The sequence below is a fragment of the Selaginella moellendorffii genome, unplaced genomic scaffold (genome assembly GCF_000143415.4).
Source record: "Selaginella moellendorffii unplaced genomic scaffold, v1.0 SELMOscaffold_56, whole genome shotgun sequence".
Classification (NCBI taxonomy): domain Eukaryota; kingdom Viridiplantae; phylum Streptophyta; class Lycopodiopsida; order Selaginellales; family Selaginellaceae; genus Selaginella; species Selaginella moellendorffii.
This window is the reverse complement of record NW_003314317.1, coordinates 1-18314: the sequence shown is the minus strand read 5'-3', so window position 1 is coordinate 18314 and position 18314 is coordinate 1. Positions and strand designations below refer to the sequence as shown.

General features: G+C 48.1%; 8 protein-coding genes across 10 annotated transcripts; 2 read left to right on the top strand and 6 right to left on the bottom strand.

Annotated features, from left to right (window-relative positions):
* The first annotated feature begins 243 nt into the window (after positions 1–243).
* LOC9653998 (clavaminate synthase-like protein At3g21360) lies at positions 244–1321 on the top strand. The gene is made up of 3 exons (XM_002983020.2): positions 244–585; positions 649–872; positions 920–1321. The coding sequence occupies exons 1-3, from the start codon at positions 244–246 to the stop codon at positions 1281–1283; spliced, it is 930 nt and encodes a 309-aa protein (XP_002983066.2). The 3' UTR covers positions 1284–1321.
* A 63-nt stretch (positions 1322–1384) lies between these two features.
* Positions 1385–2288, bottom strand: LOC9653997 (transcription factor SRM1). Its single transcript, XM_002982917.2, has 2 exons — positions 1799–2288; positions 1385–1720 (listed from the first exon to the last, which is right to left on the bottom strand). Exons 1-2 carry the CDS (start codon positions 2161–2163, stop codon positions 1495–1497), a joined length of 591 nt encoding a protein of 196 aa, XP_002982963.1. The 5' UTR covers positions 2164–2288; the 3' UTR covers positions 1385–1494.
* A 64-nt stretch (positions 2289–2352) lies between these two features.
* Positions 2353–4081, bottom strand: LOC9653995 (short-chain dehydrogenase TIC 32, chloroplastic). 2 transcript variants are annotated; one of them, XM_002982916.2, is made up of 9 exons: positions 4001–4081; positions 3807–3901; positions 3518–3749; positions 3360–3439; positions 3128–3302; positions 2988–3069; positions 2845–2932; positions 2748–2791; positions 2353–2679 (listed from the first exon to the last, which is right to left on the bottom strand). In XM_002982916.2, the coding sequence occupies exons 2-9, from the start codon at positions 3886–3888 to the stop codon at positions 2518–2520; spliced, it is 945 nt and encodes a 314-aa protein (XP_002982962.2). In that variant the 5' UTR covers positions 3889–3901; positions 4001–4081; the 3' UTR covers positions 2353–2517. The 2 variants fall into 2 exon arrangements, with proteins under 2 accessions (XP_002982962.2, XP_024543898.1); XM_024688130.1 differs by having other exon boundaries at positions 2661–2679; positions 3115–3302.
* LOC9654176 (ubiquinone biosynthesis monooxygenase COQ6, mitochondrial) lies at positions 3920–6002 on the bottom strand. The gene is made up of 9 exons (XM_002982915.2): positions 5851–6002; positions 5702–5789; positions 5510–5647; positions 5405–5460; positions 5272–5339; positions 5153–5204; positions 4946–5089; positions 4285–4890; positions 3920–4227 (listed from the first exon to the last, which is right to left on the bottom strand). Exons 1-9 carry the CDS (start codon positions 5971–5973, stop codon positions 4000–4002), a joined length of 1503 nt encoding a protein of 500 aa, XP_002982961.2. The 5' UTR covers positions 5974–6002; the 3' UTR covers positions 3920–3999.
* Positions 6003–6069: 67 nt separating this feature from the next.
* Positions 6070–7784, top strand: LOC9654175 (protein PHLOEM PROTEIN 2-LIKE A10). The gene has a single exon (XM_024688182.1). The coding sequence runs from the start codon at positions 6082–6084 to the stop codon at positions 7711–7713; it is 1632 nt and encodes a 543-aa protein (XP_024543950.1). The 5' UTR covers positions 6070–6081; the 3' UTR covers positions 7714–7784.
* Positions 7785–9103: 1319 nt separating this feature from the next.
* On the bottom strand, positions 9104–10439 carry LOC9653996 (cationic peroxidase SPC4). The gene is made up of 5 exons (XM_002982914.2): positions 10404–10439; positions 10128–10342; positions 9878–10072; positions 9654–9822; positions 9104–9599 (listed from the first exon to the last, which is right to left on the bottom strand). The coding sequence occupies exons 2-5, from the start codon at positions 10332–10334 to the stop codon at positions 9175–9177; spliced, it is 996 nt and encodes a 331-aa protein (XP_002982960.1). The 5' UTR covers positions 10335–10342; positions 10404–10439; the 3' UTR covers positions 9104–9174.
* Positions 10440–10500: 61 nt separating this feature from the next.
* On the bottom strand, positions 10501–14738 carry LOC9653993 (phototropin-1A). 2 transcript variants are annotated; one of them, XM_024688126.1, is made up of 22 exons: positions 13935–14738; positions 13700–13882; positions 13551–13642; positions 13280–13469; positions 13038–13224; positions 12912–12982; positions 12753–12859; positions 12649–12698; positions 12487–12591; positions 12369–12428; positions 12219–12308; positions 12096–12172; positions 11956–12040; positions 11829–11909; positions 11673–11776; positions 11556–11605; positions 11401–11507; positions 11219–11356; positions 11109–11160; positions 10950–11062; positions 10753–10893; positions 10501–10706 (listed from the first exon to the last, which is right to left on the bottom strand). In XM_024688126.1, the coding sequence occupies exons 1-22, from the start codon at positions 14672–14674 to the stop codon at positions 10620–10622; spliced, it is 2910 nt and encodes a 969-aa protein (XP_024543894.1). In that variant the 5' UTR covers positions 14675–14738; the 3' UTR covers positions 10501–10619. The 2 variants fall into 2 exon arrangements, with proteins under 2 accessions (XP_024543894.1, XP_002982959.2); XM_002982913.2 differs by having other exon boundaries at positions 11219–11350.
* A 623-nt stretch (positions 14739–15361) lies between these two features.
* LOC9654355 (galactan beta-1,4-galactosyltransferase GALS1) lies at positions 15362–17058 on the bottom strand. The gene has a single exon (XM_002982912.2). The coding sequence runs from the start codon at positions 17049–17051 to the stop codon at positions 15441–15443; it is 1611 nt and encodes a 536-aa protein (XP_002982958.1). The 5' UTR covers positions 17052–17058; the 3' UTR covers positions 15362–15440.
* Positions 17059–18314: the final 1256 nt, after the last annotated feature.

Below are 18314 nucleotides of genomic sequence, written 5' to 3'. Positions count from 1 at the left end.
TACTTCTTTGTTTCTTTTGTCTTTTATGAGATCTTCCCTAAAAAGTGGCGCGTTAAATGTGGGGTACCTCCTTGACATTTCACGTAGATCACATGTTTTGGGCCCAAAAAAAAAAAGCTTCGCAAAATGTGGAGTACTCTTCAACTTTTCTTTGTGAAAAATTGCACGTTTTGAGCCCCAAAAAAGTTTGTGTAACTTGTGGTCCAAGTCAATCTTAAGTCAACTGTAGACTATAAAGGTCAAATGAAATTTGATCCACTCCTCAAGGGCTCTCTAATGGATGAATTCCCAGCGCTTCTCGTCCCAGACAATGGCAGCGACGATTCCCTGCACAGCCTCTTGCATCTGATTCGCGAAAAGAGGGCTTCGATCCGGGGAAAAGTGGTGGAGCACGGCGCACTTCTCCTCCGGGGATGGAAGCTGGCAAATGCCCAGGATTTTGCGAGCGTCGTGGAGGCGCTGGGCTACACCAGCATGGACTACAAGCACGGCGGGGGTGCAAGGAAGCACATCCTTGGTCCCGTGTTCACGGCCAACGAAGACCCCGTGGACAAGCGAATCTCCTTCCACAACGAGATGGCCTATGTAAGTTATTTGCCTTCTCAAAGATCCGACTCCTTGATTTTGCTCGAGTTTCTCCATGAACAGCTCACTGTCTATCCGGACGTGATCATGTTCTTTTGCGAGCAGCCATCGCCGAGAGGGGGAGGAACAGCTCTCGTCAACGGCGAGCTCGTGTACCAGAGGCTCGCAAAAGAGATGCCCGAGATCTTCAATCTCTTGCAGGAGAAGCGAATTTGCTACCGCACCGGACTTCCAAAAAAGTGGGAGGAAGCGTTCCAGACCACGGACAAAGCCATTGCGCAAAAGAGGTATACCGAGAGGGAGCTAGTGTGTAACTTTCCGATTCCTTTGATAGAGCTGAAGCGATTGGAGCTCGACTGGAATGGAAAGCCGATGGATCCGATCATGACGAGCCGGTTGCTTATCGAGGGCCTTTCTCTGCGACAGTCAAGCACCCGGTCAAAGGCTCCATGGCTTGGTTCAACAGCATTTGCCTTGTCCAAGACGACCCTGTCACTCGCGGAGTTGCGTTTGGAGACGGATCACCCATCCCGGTGGAAGAACTTGACAAGATAGCTACGGTGCTGCAAGAGGAACAAGTCGTGTTGGACTGGCAAAAAGGTGACGTTGTGATCGTTGACAACTTGTCAGTGATGCATTGCAGGTTGCCCGGTGAACCGCCCCGTGTTGTGCTTGTATCACTCATTAAAGGTTACTAAAGCTATAAACAATAATGCAAAGTTTATATATATACATATATTTATATATATACACATATATATATTAAAAAATAAATTTAAACAGCCAAAAGAAGAACAAAAGCGAATAACAGTTTTGAGAAAGCTCCAAAAATTCCTTCATACAATGTACAGTATAGACGCAAGGTCTACAGGACAAAATAAGGGCAAAACCAGAAAAAAACAAAAAAAATCAGTGGTGCATCGGACGGTGGTGGGGCGAAATCAACGGCGGAGGCGACACGGACGTAATGTCGTGAATGCTGTTCCTCCTCTTGTCCTTGTTCTTGGACGCTAGGCGATTGAAATACTTTTGCGCGTGGCTCGCCACCTGCGTAGGTGTTCTTGTGATCACTACTTTCCTGGAGATACTTCGCCAGTCTCCCTTGCCATACTTCTCCAGGCCGATCAAGAACAGCCTATAGATCACACAAGTGGAAAAATGTAAGCACGATGATCGATCGATCGATCGGAAACCGCAGCTCCAATCGACTTACTTGTGCTCGTCCTCGCTCCACGGGATTCCTTTCCTTCGCTCTTGCGGGGGGTGATCGCTCGTCCTGTGTACGATGGAAGCAGGGATTTTCCTGCCGGGGCTGCCGCTGCGATCCGGGGAGCCCTGCGGAGGAGCTTCGATGTAATTCGGAGGCGCCACAAGGCCGGCCTCGATCGCCGCCACGTCCTTGACGAGCATATCATACTGCTGCTTGAGCTCCCACCCCTGCTTGCCCGGTAGATGGAATTTCTCCCAATTCGGCTCCCCCGATCCAAATTTGTGAGCGGAGACCGATAGCGCCGACTCAAACAGCTTGATCTCAGCTGCGCTCCACGCCGGCGGCGAGATCCCCAGCTCCTCTGGCATTCCGGTGCTGACCTAAATCGCTCTCAAAGAACCGATCGATCGATCGATCGCGCCTCCGGTACCTCGATCGCTCGCTCGGTCGCTCGCTACGCCCTAGAACCCTAGAATCAATAATTTACGGGAAAGAATCTCCTACACAGCCCAGATTCCCTGCCTGGAACAAGAATTTTCCTTTTCGACCTAGCACAGTTAAAATAGAGCGCTGGGAATATCCCCCTTACTTTATCCTGGCGCCCTTATCCAAAAAATAGCACGTGGAGCTCGGGGCCACGTGGTAGCAGTTAGGGCTGACGCGGTGGATGAGCTTGCCAGATGGCATCTCAAGATGGTGACACGCATGCTCGTGCGCGACGGCTAGGATCTCACGAGTTCCTCGCTGTACTTCCAGAGATGTTCCGCGAGCTCTGGATCGTTGGCATATTGGCTACAAGGAGCTTCTTTGCAATCCACGAAGTATTTCCCGGAGACGCCATTTAAATCTGGATGAGCCGCCACATAACAAGTAGTCGCTGCTCCCTGGGAAATCACAAAAGAAGAACATCAAAGAATGGTCCCGAAAGAAAAAAATGAATCGATCGAAGTACCTGTTCCATGGTTTTAAACATTCGAGGGAACGCGTTATACATATCTGTACGAAGAAAGAAAGTTAGAAAAAGATCGAAACAAACTCCTGGATCTTACACTCGGCGGGCTTGAAGAAGTTGCGAACAATGTTTGTGTGAATCACTCCGGGATGCAAAGAGTTCACTGTTACATTCGCTCCCCGTTCCTACACCACCGTAGAGTTATGCCAGAAACGAGGAAGTGACTAGTGTAGAAAAAACCTTGAGAAGACGTGCGAGCTCCTTCGCGTGTAAAACGTTGGCGAGCTTGGATTGAGCGTACACCGAGCACAACCCGTGGTAGCTGCCAGACGCAAAGTGTTAGAATTTGCTGCCAAAAGAATCTTACATGACTGGATTGCCTCTTTACGAGCGGCAAGGACTGCAGCCAGCTTTTCTTGTGAAGGCTGTCAAAATTGATGCCTCTGGCACTCTCGTGTTGTCTCGACGCGACTATCACGATCCGCCCCTCACTGTTGCTCTCCAAGGCAGTACTGATCATCAAGTCGAGGAGCAAGTTCGTGAGAAGAAAGTGTCCTGGAAACCAAAAAAATCACCATCGCAAAATCGCGAAAGGGTGGACCTTGAGCTTACCAACATGGTTTGTCGCAAATGTGACTTCCAAGTTATCCACCGTGAGCATGAACTCGCTGGACGCTAGACCTGCATTGTTGCTTCATGAAATCATCCACAGCGTCACGAGATGGGCTGATAGAAAAGCTATGAAAACAAAAAGGTGAGAAGAAACTTACATGAGGATATGCAAAGGAAGCTTGAGAGACTTAAACTCCTCCACAAACTCACGAACCGAGGCAAGAGAGCTGAGATCCAGGCGAAGAACAGTGAGCTGGACGTCCGGCTCCTCTCTCAAAATGGAAGCTTTTGCAGCCTCCGCGGACTTTAGATTCCGGCAAGCGAGAATGACATGGGCGCCTTTGATCGCGAGAGCTCTCACGGTCTCAAATCCAATACCTCCATTGGCACCTAGAAAAATTGTAGAGCTTCGAGTAGCAGCGGAAAAAAACGATCAAAAGGATCTACCTGTGACGATGGCGACCTTGGAATCCAGGCGGATCCCATCCATCACCTCCACCGCAGTCGCCCTCCCATCGAATAGAGCCATCAGCTTACGAGACCTAGCGAAGATCAGAAAAAAGAAAAAAGAGAAAGGAGATTCAGTGAATATGCCGCCAAATACGAAAAAAAAGGAGCGTCCTTGGGATTGAGAAGTTTACTAGATGCGAAGAAGCCCGGGAAGCCCACTAAAGCCGTTGCTCATAGCCGACGAGATGACGAGCTTCTTCAAGGGACCAAAGGATTGCACCAAGTTAAATCCCGCAGCTCGAAGAGCGTTCACGGGGCCCGAGTCGGTGGAGAAAATCCGCTGGAAGCCGTCGAGCACGGCCATCATGGGAAGATTGGCAAACTTGCGAGTGTTCTCGTACTCGTTGAGAAGCGAGATCTGGAACAAAAGGGTGAGTTGTAAAACAGGCAAGAGCTTTTAAAGAGGTGCGCTTACCTCTCCCACGTCAAGACCACATCTCACTCCCTTTTCCAAGACTTTGATAAGAGCAGCAGCGTCTCCAAATCCAAGGTTGACGCCCTGTCCAGCAAGAGGATGGACGGTGTGTGCCGCATCACCGACGAGAACCACGCGGGGAGCAGCGTAGCTTCGAGCGTGAGAGAGCGAGAGCGGGAACGAAAGCCTGTCCGTCTCCACTGATTTCACCTTCACCGGGAACTGGAACTCTTCTGTGGCTGACGGCGCTAAGTTTCCAAAATACGGCGACAGGAACCTGTTCGTCAAAACCTCTGCGAATCCCGACTTGGGTGGTGGAGAGAAGTCCTTGGTCAGAGCATTGTTGACAGCGTTCACGAAGTCTTCGCTGGGTAGGCTCTTCAGCTCCTTTGCTTTCTCGGGAGTTGTAGACCAAACTATGTTGCTGAAATCGTCGTTCATTGGAAGTAAGGCCAGCGGACCCGTCGGTAGAAATCGTTGCCATGCCGTGGAATGGTGCTCATCAACTCGAACTGTACAAATCAGGCCCTCTTGCATGTAATCCCACCCAGTCGTACTGATGCCAGCCATTTTCCGAACCTTGGACTTCCCACCATCAGCTCCAACCTGAAAAGAAAAAGTCGAGATCGTGTCTTTCTTTTTCCTGAACCAAAGTACTTACCACAAGCCGCGTTGCGATCGAACGGCCATCTTTGAGATTTACATGAGCCCAGTTGGATCCCTCTTCTTCCGGCAAACCGCCTACTCGATGTGGAAAGATCACAGAATCAACTTGCGTTGGACATAACAGATCAACGTCTGAACCCTGATGAAAACAAAAGAAAAAGAAACACTGTCCATAAGTGATGGAGCTTTACGTTAAAGAAACCTGTAATCGCGCACGAAGAGAGGAAACGAGAATGCCATTTTCCACAACATATCTGTTGCGCATGAATACCGAAGGGTTAAAGTTTCACTTCAAACGACAACGAAAAGAAAATGGCATACCCGAGAACAGGCTCATCAACGTCAGCTGCGTTGTAGCGTGTATAACCCAGGCCAGCATAATCCCAGACCTGAGAAAGCAACGAATTCAACACAAAACCAAACGAAAATTCAAAGGCAGGACAAAGAGAAATACCTGCATTGAGTCGAATGGAGCCACCTTCGACTTCAAATCATCCCATGTACCGATATCTAAAAAGCAAAGTTATTCCAAGACATGTAGCGAAGGAAAAAATCTAACCTTTGCAAAAAGAGACAGTCGCGGGAGTGATGGAGCTGACGCGAGGGTCTGGGATATCGCTCTTCTTCACCTTATCAAACGATATAGGACTTCCATCGATCACAGCGATCTTAAGTGATCTCGTCAGTGGAGAGCTCACTGAAAGAAATTTCCACGCAAAGTAAATCCAGGAGTGGAGAAAAAAAACCTCACCTAGGCCACAAGCCACAGCCGCTCCGACCATTCCCCCGCCGACGATCACCACATCATAGGGCTCGCTGCTTGATTGGGAGCTTCCAGTCTGACAAAGAAACAGAGAAATCAAGGCGATTCACGACCTAGACACCAAAATCTCTTCTTACCCCTTGATCGATCGCAGCACTGGAGCTACAGAAGGAAGCGCCGCTGAATCGCTGAGAAAGGAGCGCTCGGGCAGCGATCGCCGGCGCTCCCGATCGAAACCTAGCAGCGCCTCTTCTCAACATGGCGCCACTCTTTTCCCTCTAGAACAGGATATTCCTTTCCCCCTTGAGAGCCTTTTAAAACTTTTTCTTTTCCACACCTAGGGCGGAGGGCTAGGGTTTCGCGGAGCCATGGAAATGGCGCTGTCCGCCAGGCGCCGCAAGAGAATCCTCCTTCTCGCTGCCGCCGCCGGGGTCGGCGGCTACGCGTCCTACAAGGTATACAAATCGTCCTTCGTCACGCGCAAGAGGAGGAGAGTGGCATCGCTGATCGACAGTCTTGTGCAAATGATCGAGATGTTTGCCATGGGAATCGACTCCACCTCGCTCGTGGCTGGCGATCTTAGAAATTTCCTCCTCTCGGACGACGACGAGGTCCCCCGGAGCCTCAAACAGGGCCTCAAGATCGCCAATTGTAGAGAATTCCAGGACGCTCTCACGGCCTTTTCTTCCTGCGTTTCAAGGGGGCTGGTTAGAAGCATAGCGGATGCCGGTAGTGATGAATTCTCTGTTTCTAGAAGAAGGAATGAACGACAAAGCCACGAGAAAGGTAGCCGGTCCAGGGATGGAAATGCAAAGTTCCAGAATGGTGGTGAGGAATGCGATAGCAGCATGGAGTGTTCCAGTCTCAAGCAAGAAGAGCGGCTCCCCGAGAGGGTACTCCAGAAAATCTTCAGCGATCCTGGCAAGGGATTTGCTTCGGCGGTTCTCGGCTCAGTGGCTAGAAACACGATTCTCTCTATGCTGGAAGGCTTACAGATTCAGCACAACCGATCGAGGGGAAGTGACTGGGACTCGAGAGGATTGGCTCCAGATGTTTGTCCTCCGGAACAGGGATTAGAACGGCCAATTCCATTTGAAGCGTCGGATACTTTGCTCGACCTGTGCTCCAGCAACCGAGGAAGGTCCTTCGTCGCGGCTTGCATCGAGGCTTTTGTTGGCACGGCCGTGACGGTTTTCCTGGAGAAGACCAAGGACGTGAACTTTTACGAAGAGGTGGTGGCTGGGGTGACCAAGCCGAGCCACCAGGCTGCTGTGAAGGATCTCTTTAGCTCAGTTTGCAGCAGCGCAGTGGAGACCTTCGTGAGAACCTCGCACGAAGTTTTGAGCTCCAGTCCTCCCAGGTCCGGGTCAGGAGAAGCCGGCGCCCAAGAGCATCTCAAGAAAGAGGTTGTGAAGGAGCTTGTCAAGACAGTGGATTGTTTCAATGACGGCCTTGGAGCGGCTAGCGAGAGCGATTCCCTGGCAGCCTCCGGGAAAACTTACAAGACAACAGCTCCGAGCTCCTTGGAGGAACTGGAAGGCCAGGCCAACATGATACTCGTGACGAGCAGTCACGGGAGCTCCAGGATCAACGTGCTGCCAAACTGGGTGGACGGGATCTCCAGGACGCTGGCGGTTCCCAGCAACAGGAACCTCCTGATCGACGTCGCCGGGACGGTAACGTCGGAGGCGATCCATTCCTTCTTCGACGTGTTCCTGGGAGTCCTCTCGCCATATCTCCGGGGAAACCTCCAGCTCCGGGGCCTCACGAGGCGCGAGAGAGACGCCAGGAGCTACAACTTGGCGGAGGTGGTGGAGGACCATGGCGGACGAGAGAACCCGAGCGGCGACATCACGCGCAAACCTGGGCGACTTGCCAGATTCTGGGCATGGGTTAGCGAAGCCTGCAAAGACGTGGCTGGAAGAATGCTGGTGATGCTCACCTTGAGCTCCGCCATGGCCATGCACGTCCTGTTTGACGTACCAGCTTTAGAAGCATAGAAAGATGTTGTATATATGGTAAATAACGAAGATCAGTATGTGTGGTAAAATAATGAAATAATCACTCCTTTTGTGCATGAAAGTTTAGGGTTTAGGAAAGGTGATGGAAAGTGTGAGCGGTTTTTGGAACTAACAAATGTGTGTTGGACAAGAAGCCCATTGACGTGAGTACTTGGGAGGATATAACTTGCAAGTCATGGAACGTTTGCAAGGATGTCACGGACGAAGGGATGAACCAGCTTGGGAAAGATGTGAAGTGTAGGAGGAATCAAAGGCGAGTTTTGGGATTTCATGGAGGGGATTGGTACGAACGATGGAGGGTCTTGGACGAGAAGACGAAGAGGAGGGACACTTTTGGTGGAGGGCACGAGGATTACTTTGAGGGGGAGAGCTACTTGGGCACGGATAGCTTGCAGGACACTTGTGGAGATTCAGTCTAGACACTTGCCTGAAACATCAATAAAATATGATGAAGATCTAGAGTGAAAGTGCTTCAAATATACTTACAATGAAAATGCAATACTTAAGAGTGAAAAGATGTTTCACATTGACACAATTAATCTAAAAGAATGAGAGCCGTTGGAAATAAATAATTCGAAATGATATTTTAGTTGCAAAGATTATAACCTTTATTAGAAATCTGGCACGAATTTAGATTATGGCATTGTATAAAAACGATGGGCGATCCATCCTTGTAGGTACATCAAATTCCAATGGCATCTTTCGTGGCGTCTTTTGCTCTTGTGTGCTGTTTGTTTGCGGATGTCGCCGTGGGTCTTTTCGTCCAGTATGGCTCTATGACTGTGGCGAATGGCAATTTTATCCCCTTGAGCAGCACTGACTCACCTCCCACAATTGATATTCAAGGCTTCCGCGGGAATGGCACCGCTCGTCTCTTTTCGGTGGTGATGGCGGACCAACGAGCACTGGTAGCTCCCTCCAAGGTCTATCCTTACATCAACTATTGGATTGCGAACATTCCAGCCGGCAGCTCTGGTAAGTTCTTGAACGTTCTTCCATGATCTATGTTGAATCTGCTTTGCACAGGAGCTGTGACGGCCAGCATTCTCGAGCCTTACGTTGCTCCTTCCAACACCAGCCACAACATCCCATACCCGAGTCCTTCGAGCGCGAGGAACCACACGTATGATTTCGTGCTCGTCCCGCAAAGAAATCCCTTGGTGAAGCCCATGGACAGCCGCCTTGTTCTCTCTTTGGCCGATATCATCCGGCAGTACCACTGCGGAAGCCCTCTGGAGACTGTTTCCTTCACCACCTCTCTCCACTAAAAGTGAAAAAGCTTATAATATGAATCAATGAATGAAAAATCCCCTCTTTTTTTTGGCATTCTCATTCTTCGCACCATATATCAAAGTACCTTTAAACAAAATCACTGTCAATCAAAAACATACATTGAAAAATACACCAAAACTATACACCACCAAAAATTTAATGTAGATTTCAAGCATCGTAGAGCATTCGCGATGGATTGGCAACGGAGCAATTGATCCGGACCTCCCCCTCGCTCCCAGTGAGCACTTGGATCTTGCTGAGCTTGACGAACGACGCCGCAAACTGCGAGAAGAAGGAGCGCTGGCTGCACGCGAACGCTTCCACCAGGCTGCTCGTGCGATTGTCCACGAACAGCTGCTGGTCCGAGGTGAGAAGCCCCTTCTTCCTCAACAGGTTCCTGTAGTACGCGTTGTCGAATCGGTTTGGAGTGGAGCTGTCGAGATCCGTGGAGTTTGAGGTCGCGAAGTCGTCGTCGCCTTCCCGGCAAGTCGCCGCCAGCTTTTGGGCGAAATTTATGTCCAAGTCGGGGTCCAGCGATGGACGCAAGCGGCCGGAGAACGTCGGGCAGTGGGCTTTGCCGACCGTGTGAGCACCTGTTTGGATTCAATGCATTAGAGTGGCTCTTTTAAACTCTCGAGCAAACTTACCTGACAGAGCGACGAGATCAGTAGCGTTCAACCCCTTGCTTTGGAAGCTCTCCAGCAGCTCAGAGGCGTTGAAAGACGGTGGAGGCAAGTTGTTGAGGGTCTCCTGCACACTTGCAAAGCTTTTGCTGTCTTTGCGACCGGTGGGGAGAGGGAACCAGGGGCCGCCAGCCTAAGTAGAGGAAATTACAAGCCAAGAGCATAAACAAGGACGTTGGAAAGCTTACCAGGTTGACAGCGTCTCGGGTGGCTAATGCGATTATATCTGCGCACGAGACAGTGCCGGGGCAAGCCTTTTCTAGACGTGCCTTGATGTCGGTGATCGCTTGCAAGGATTTTGGGCGTAGAGTTAGATTTGGAACTGCCTGCTGCTCGGACTCTTTGCCGTTGAGGCCCACGAGAAGAACAGACGCGTCACATCCCTGCAAGATTTTTGCATTTACCTGAATCAACTTGAAAACCAAACAAATAACTTGCCTGAACGAAACAGTCGTGGAAAATTATTCGCAGCAGCCCCGCGACTTCACTCCTGTCCCGCCTTAAAAACGTTCTGATGCTGGAGCTGACAATGGATTCAGCCCGGGGACATGTCTTAGCATAGTAAGAATAATTCAATGCAGGGCCCTCGTCGCATAGAACTACAAGAGCGATTGTTAAAACGCACAAGCCTCGTGCAAGAAGCATCGTTATCTCTGAATGTTGGACCGAGTTAGACACACTTATAGGAAGAACGATATGATGAACAGCACAAACCTGGCTTTAGGAAATGTTACATCGAGCACTACCAACACCGCATCATGACAAACCCACTATGGTGCCTGCCACTTAGCCTCAATTTTTAACTGGAGAATAAGAAGAACGATTGCAGATTACCGTATTGGCTCTCTACTGTTATCATACAACTTCTCCGTGCAGGTGGCATCTAATGCACAGACGTTTTCGTTAGAGGACATACCGACAAGTTATGATCTAAAACACAGCAAATGCGTCTGTCGTAGACGTTCCTTTGACAAAGTCGTCGGTCAGTGTAAGTGGAGCATCTAGTCGCGGACAGCTCTGCAGTAAACCGGGTAAGGAAAAGTCTTTAATCCGAACTAGCTACCTTGCAACGAATAAGGGGCCAGCGCACCCCAGTGAAGAAAGGATGATGTTTGATCTCGTTCGCTCCCATTGAAGAGCCCAGCCTTTGCGAAGGGTCCTTTTGCAGCAGTCGATGGATTAGTTCTTTTGCTGAAGGACTAACCTGGTTGACATCAATGCCATCAGAATATATAAATAAAAGGATAAGAAAATTGTCACCTGGACAGTGCTAGGAAATTTTAATTCTTTGTGGAGAATGTTGTGAAAAGTTTTCTGTCTGTTTTTACCCCGGAACGGAGTCCATCCCACGAGCATCTCATACAAGAGAATTCCTGAGAAGGAGTTAAGCTTGAGCTTTATGCGAGACAGTCGGCTTACCAAGAGCCCACCAATCCACGGCACTGCTGTGGCCCGAACCATTTATCACTTCCTGCAAAACAGAAAGAAAGAAAAATGACAAACTTCTCAACTTTCAAAAATCTGCTTACAGGAGCAATGTATTCCTCCGTGCCAACGAAAGAATTTGATCTTGCAACAGGCTCCGCGACAAACGTAGGGGGAACTGGTGCTTCTTTCTTTCTCTTCCGTCGTTCAGAGGCAGGCGGGGGTGGTCTTATAACCTGACACTAGAATCCAAGTTTAGTTCAGAACATAATTTGGTAGAAGTCACCTGAGCTCTCGGGTTGCTCACAAATGAGAGATCGAAATCGGTGAGCAAAAGATGGCCATTTCTTTGAACAAGTATGTTCTCTGGTTTAAGGTCTCGGTAAACAACACCTGGCCATGAGATTGAATTTTTTTGTCAGCTGCACAGAACTAAGTTACCTCTGCAATGAAGATACTCAAGAGCAACAACCACTTCAGCTGCATAGAAACTTGACAAAGTTGCGTGTTAGCTTCAAGCAATTCCAAATAGATGGGAAAGTAACAAGAGATCGTTACCAAACAGTAGGCTCGTTGAATGTTTTTGACGGTTGCCTGTCTAGAAGAAGAAAGAGTTCGCCTCCTGGACAGAAATCCGTGATCAAGCATACATGTGCCTCAGTCTACACTTCAGAATTATTTTACTATATGATCATGTTAAAATCTAAAGTGTACCTCAAACGATCCATAGAGAGTTGGAAGAAAAGGGTGATCCATCATGTCCAAAATGTCTCGTTCCATGAGTGTTCTATGAACCTATTTCACAGCAGGAGTTGATATATTCTGTCGATAGTTAATTTACCTTGTTTCGATTGAGCATAATCGACTTCTCCATTGCTTTCATAGCAAAAAATTGGCCGGTTTCTCGTAGCTCCACTAAATGAACACTACAAACCCCAAACAGAAATTAAGCTGGCACATTCAGTTTAAAACAGTACTCACCCTCCGGTATCACCAGAACCAAGAGCTTTGACTGGCCGAAAATGCTGTAAGTTCAAGAGTCCATCTTTTTTTACAACCTGTCAAAAGCAAATTAATGTCAGTGTTTCATTGAACAGCTTCCACCTTGTTTATGGCTGCCCAGGAAGTACTGTGAACCTTGTGAGGCTTGGGACACACTTTTTTTGAGTAATTCCTCCAAATCTCAAAGACATTCTACACACAGCGTTAAGCAGAACATGAGAGCTTGGTGATCATTCTTCTATCTAGCTTTACCTGATTTGCATCTGGGAGTTCACGAACTGCAGTATCCACGTTGCCAGCTGCAGATTGGATCTAAACCAGCAGCATAAGATCGCTGAACAAAATATCCTGCTTGTGATATGGCACTTACCACTTGAACGCCCTCGTGCTCGACCTTGTCAGGAAGCCCCTTGCGAACTTTGTCAAAATGCTGGCTTCCATCCAGCTGAACTCCTATAAAGTACTGCAACTCTCCCTGCATGCATATACAAGATTAGCTTATCTACATGGTTTGCAGCAGAAACAAGGGCACCTTGTTGTCTCTCATGGGTTGCAAGTGAAATAAATTCCAGAAAGGCTTCCCTGTTAAATTGACAAGAACATTAGGAGAAGCGTTCACGAACAGAGGGTGCATACCCCGTTTGGTGTAGTTTAGAAGTTGAACAGTGATGCTTCTCTGATCCCGAATGGCATACCGAATTCTAGTCACCGTCTCCTGATTCGTATCGGGTCCTTGTAAGAATCTGTAATTTTTCAATCAAAAGTTTACCACTCTTGTCAAGTATTGATCCTGACCTGCAGTTTTTTCCCAGAATTTCCTCTCGGCTGTACTCCGTTAGCTCCAAAAAGGAATCGGATGCAAAAATCTGCGGTTGTAATAATATTGCATATGAATCGGCGCAAAACAGGCTGAGATCTTACGATTGGATTGTCGGGGAGACGGGGATCAGTGATGACAAAGTTCTTTTCGATACGCTCCAATGTGGTTGCCAGGTCGATGCCTCTTCGAATTTCCTTCTTTCTCTGAAAGTCCTCAGGAAAGTCGTCGACATTGTCGGCAGTCTTCAGCGTCAATTGATCGATCTCAGCCGAAGCCCTCACATGTCGCCTGGCATCATCTACTCAGTCGGTATCTCTAGCAGGAAAAAATAAACGAAATTTACCTCAAAAAGGACAGTAAGCTGGATGACCTGCGAGTTCTCTTGCTCGCCTTCACGGGACTAGCCTCAGGAACATCTGTAAGCTTGCCAGCACTAGCTCGTCGATCGTGGTCGTTGGATTGGTCTGTCTTCGACGTCGAGAAAACCTCCACGAGCTCAGACACCGAGCTCACGACGCTGTCTTTCTGTCGAGCTTTTGAACATCAACAGCGACAGCAAAAATCTTTTTATACAAAACCATATTTATGAAGCTGGAACATATAAGATAACTCACCATCGTACTTGATCAGAGACTCTGGCATTCCATTCGGACGAACAGCTTTGTCTTTAGATCCCTCTGTAAACTGGCTCACCTCAACCAGCATCCTACACGTGAAACTCAATCTGAGTATGGAATGAATTGGAAAATAGAGGAAAACTGACCCGATGTACTTAAGAACCTTGCCATCTTCGTCTTTGATTGGAGCTATTGTCAAGAGATTCCAAAATGGCGTTCCATTCTTCTTGTAGTTTAGCAGCCGTCCACAGAAGCTCTTCCCTTGCTCCAAAGCCACTCGGATTTTGGAAACATCCGCTGGATCCGTCTCGGTACCTTGCAAGAATCGACTGGAAAACCAAAAAAAACGTGAGATCAAACCAACAAGTAGCACTTCCACACCAGTTTCGGCCGATCACTTCCTTGGCAGTGTATCCCGTCATGCTGAAAAAACCAGCGCTCGCATAGAGAATTGGAAGCTCCGGGTCGGTCGCATCGCACACTACGAACGTCTGCTGGAACGATGAGAGCGCGTCCTTCAAATCTTCCGAGACTCTCGGAATGTGAGGCCGACCCCCAAGCGCGGCCTCGCTGCCAGCATCCGAGGAAGACTCCTCCGAAGTCCTCCTCCCAGAGTTTCTCCCGCTAGTTTTGGAGTCCCCGGAGTTATTCCGGACCCCCACGCCTTGGATCTTGCCGGAGCCGACATCGGCCTTGAGAACCAGCCCCCATTCCGCCGCACGCTCGGCGGCAGCGCGATCGTTCTGCGGCTTGGCGATGGAGGAAAAATCCCCTTGGAAATGGCCGCAAACTGGACTCTTGGAACCCGAGCCAGACGGCGATCTCCTCCACCCGGCATTCGTCGTCGCCAAATCCAGCGTGCTCTCCACAGACCTCCCGCCGAAAACCTGCTGTTCTTGGGCGCCATAGCGACCGCTTCGGCCGAAATTTCGAGAATCCGCCACGCCGATGGCGATGCCAGCATCCCTCTCGCCCGATCTTTGCTGCTGCGGCTGGAACACCTCCAGCGATCCCCTGGCGTCGCGCGGGAGCTGCGGCCGCGGGATTCCTAACATGTCGATGCCGCCGCGCTGCTGCGCTCCTTCATTCATCCGGCCACCATTTTTGCTCAAGGCTTCCATCGATGATTCGCCTCTTCTCTAGCGCTCTCTCCTAGCTCCTCCTCCTCCTACGACCTAAAATAAAGCTCTCCACTCCACTTCACTCCATTCCATGAGAGCATTGATTTTAAAAGCTGGGAGAAGCCAGGCCCGCCATACTTCGCTAACTAGCTATACACATTCTCTCTTCTAACAAACTATGACACATTTTAGCTAAACTAGGCATGGCCTCTGTTTGGTACCTTTCGTCTCCTACATTTATATGTCAGTGCTTCCAGATGCGATCTTTGTTACTCATCTTGTTCATATCAAAACCATTGTTTTCGCGAAAAATCTTGAGATACATTAGATAACAATGGCATGATCACCTCTCTCGAGGAGGGCCAAAACATCACAGTGATTTGGGAAAGGCCACGACAAAAGAGACTAGCAGCTTTATTTTCCCTTCCCCGGAAAACAATATAAAAATCCACTGCATGGAAGGACGTTATCAAAATCTCAATCTCTCAAACCAGGCCTTTTTTTATTTTTTATTTTTGGTGTGTCACGCAACCAAGAGCAAGTAGCACGCCATTTTGGTTTTTTGCTTCCGGCCATGCCAGGGAGGGCATACCATACGGGTGAAGCGATAAGATATTCCTCGTTTCTATATGATCAAGGAAAGTCTACGTGGCACTTTTTTAGGTCACCTTTTAGGTCTTTGACCAAGTCAACTTTTAGGTCTAAAGCAGGTTCTGACATGAAGTCAACATTTGTCGTTGACTGGATAAGGTCAACGTGCCTAAAGTCAACGGGTCATGGCCTTGCGATGCTGCTCCATGGCGGCCACTGCAAAACTCTCGTCTTTGAGCCACCATTCGTCCACCAGGATCGACTCGTTCACCTGGTCGAGCTTCTTCACGATCCAGCAGCTGGAATTCGCGCTGCCCTCCGCGGCCAGGCCGTGGAACTGGTTGAGCCTGGCGATGGAGGCTCGCAGGATCTCGCCGTTCCACTCGGGCTCCACAGTCCGGTGGATGGACGCGACGAGCACCTTGCGCGGGTTGGCGATCCACTTCCTGTGCCCCTCCACGCCGTGGCAAGTCTCGGCCCTTTGCTCGTCCCCGCAAGTCGGGTACCGCAGCCTGAAACGCATCCTCTCCACGGCCCACTCGTCCTCCGCGCTCGTTTCCTTGCAGTAAGTCCTGCTCCACACCAAGTTTGCTAGAGATATCCACGGAGAACTCTCGTAGCTCCTGAGCAAAGCTGCCATCGATGTGGAATTTACGAGCTGGAGGTACTCGTCCAAGTCCCAGAAGAATGCCCAGGTCGCTAGAAACCGGCTTCGCTGGAGGCAATCGTTGATCACAAGCTGGTGACCGTCACCGGCAGACTCGAACAGTACCAATTCTCTCATGTCTACCACTGTGAGAAACTTCTTCTCCATCAGCGGCTGGAAGACTTCCAGCAGCCTCGAATCGATCCCACCGGCGTCGTAGAAGAAGTAGTGGACGTGACTCTCGCTCCACAGGCCTTGGTGATACATGAGCCACTCTTTCACGTACTTGGCCGATACGTTCTTGCTCGGTGTCAGCAGAGGCGAGCAGTAGGCATAGTCGAATCGAAACGGCCCTTCGAATTGGATCGAGGAGATCTCTTCCGGAAGCTCTTGAAAAACAGGCACGTAACTTTGCTCGATGATCCCTGAGTGATCCACAAGAGGTGGCGGTGATGAGTTTCTTGTCATGTTGAGCACTAGAAACCCGCCTTCTCCATTTGCCCCTACTGGCTCCTCGAACGAGCATTTCACCACGCCCACATCGTAGAAGATCTTCTCCGTGTGGCTTTCATTCACGTACCCCAGCCAAGAGATCCCCCAAATCACCGAAGAATCGTTGGAAGCCGCCAGAGCAGCCGCGACAGAACTGGATCCAGCCTTTGGAACCCAAGCACAAGACTGCAATGGATTACCGGCAAAGCCTCTCAGTTGGATAGAAACCAATCCCACCGCGGTGAATTCTTCCAGAGAAAATCTCGCCACACTGGAGAGGACAAAGGCGTGAAGCGTCTCTCCAATCCGTCGAAAGCCCCGTTCCCTTGCTAAATCCCGGCGCTCATCGCAAGGCTCCTTGCGATCAGCCGCGACCACACCACCAGGAGTCCCATCCCTAATCTTCTCGAGCTCCTCCACAACCTCGTGGATGAGATCGGCAGTAAGCTGGTCGTCTTCCACCTCCCAGAACTTCGAGAAGGACGAATTCCGGGCCAAATTTCCTCCAAACCTGTGAAGATCCTTCCTGTGCGCTGCCAAATCCGAGGTCGCCGGAGAGATTCTGCTGTACCAGAGGCCGATCCAGAGAAGAGTGACGAGCAGCACGATCCAAATCCGGCAGATCATGGCCTTGTGGAAGGCCGCCATCGCCGCCTGGCATCGCCTATAGAAGCCCTACACTGGCATTTTTCCCGCTCCAAATTGACGGAATCAACGGCAGCCTCGACTTAGCCGTTCGATTCGATCCGATGGCTGTGCTGGCGCCCATGCGTTTGTGATCGACCCATGATCGACCCATGATCATCATGATCTTGGAATGACGTGCCGTGCTCCATAAACCAATGTTTTTTTATGTCGATGAGAAAGCTCTTTCCTTTTCAAGTGGCCCATTCAATGCTGAGAGACCTGGAGAAACATCTAAACAGCCACCACCACAACTACCCACACAAGATTCAACAGTGCCTCTCCTCTATAGCCAATTTGCATCTATGAATTTGTAGAGAGTTTAAAATACTGGAGGAACTTAATGCTTCAACATGAAGAAGTTCTCCCAGCAGAACTTAAGAGGAAAGGTAAATTAGTTAGAGAACTTCTTGTGTTTTAAGGATAATAGTGATAAAGGAAATTAATTTACATCTATTTTATTGTAGTCTCATGCTTTCAGTTGGGCACTATTAACATTAGAATGTTCCTTATTTAATATTAACAATTTTTTATGGTCACTAAGTTCTCTAACCATCAATTAAAGTTAAAAGATTTTAAAAATAAGTGTTATTCTAATTAAATAAAAAATTTAATTGAATTTTTATATTCAATTATTATTAGTTGTGGAATATACTTCTATTGTACCCACACTTGGAAACCATTTACCAAAATATAATGCCACATCCCTTTTATATTTTTAATTGCAGTTGAGGATGAAATATTTATTTCAATGTGATCCACTTCAAAATAATTTTTTAAAATAAAATATGTTAAAGTTAAATAATTATATTGATCACTACTATTAAACTTTAAATAAATAATAACATAAAATATTAAATATGAACTATTTTATGTAAAATTAAATGTTCACAACTAAAATATATCAAAAGGTGTTTTATGACTAATTTCCTAGATAAAATATTTAATAAACATTTTTATTTTACCACAAGATTCCTCATGTAAAATATTAACTAATAATAACAACATCATCAATTTTAAATATATATATATGTATGTATATATGTATATATATATATGTATATATGTATATATGTATATATGTATATATGTATATGTATATATATATATGTATATATGTATATATGTATATATGTATATATGTATATGTATATGTATATATGTATATACATACATATATATATATATATATATATACATATATGTATGTATATATACATATATGTA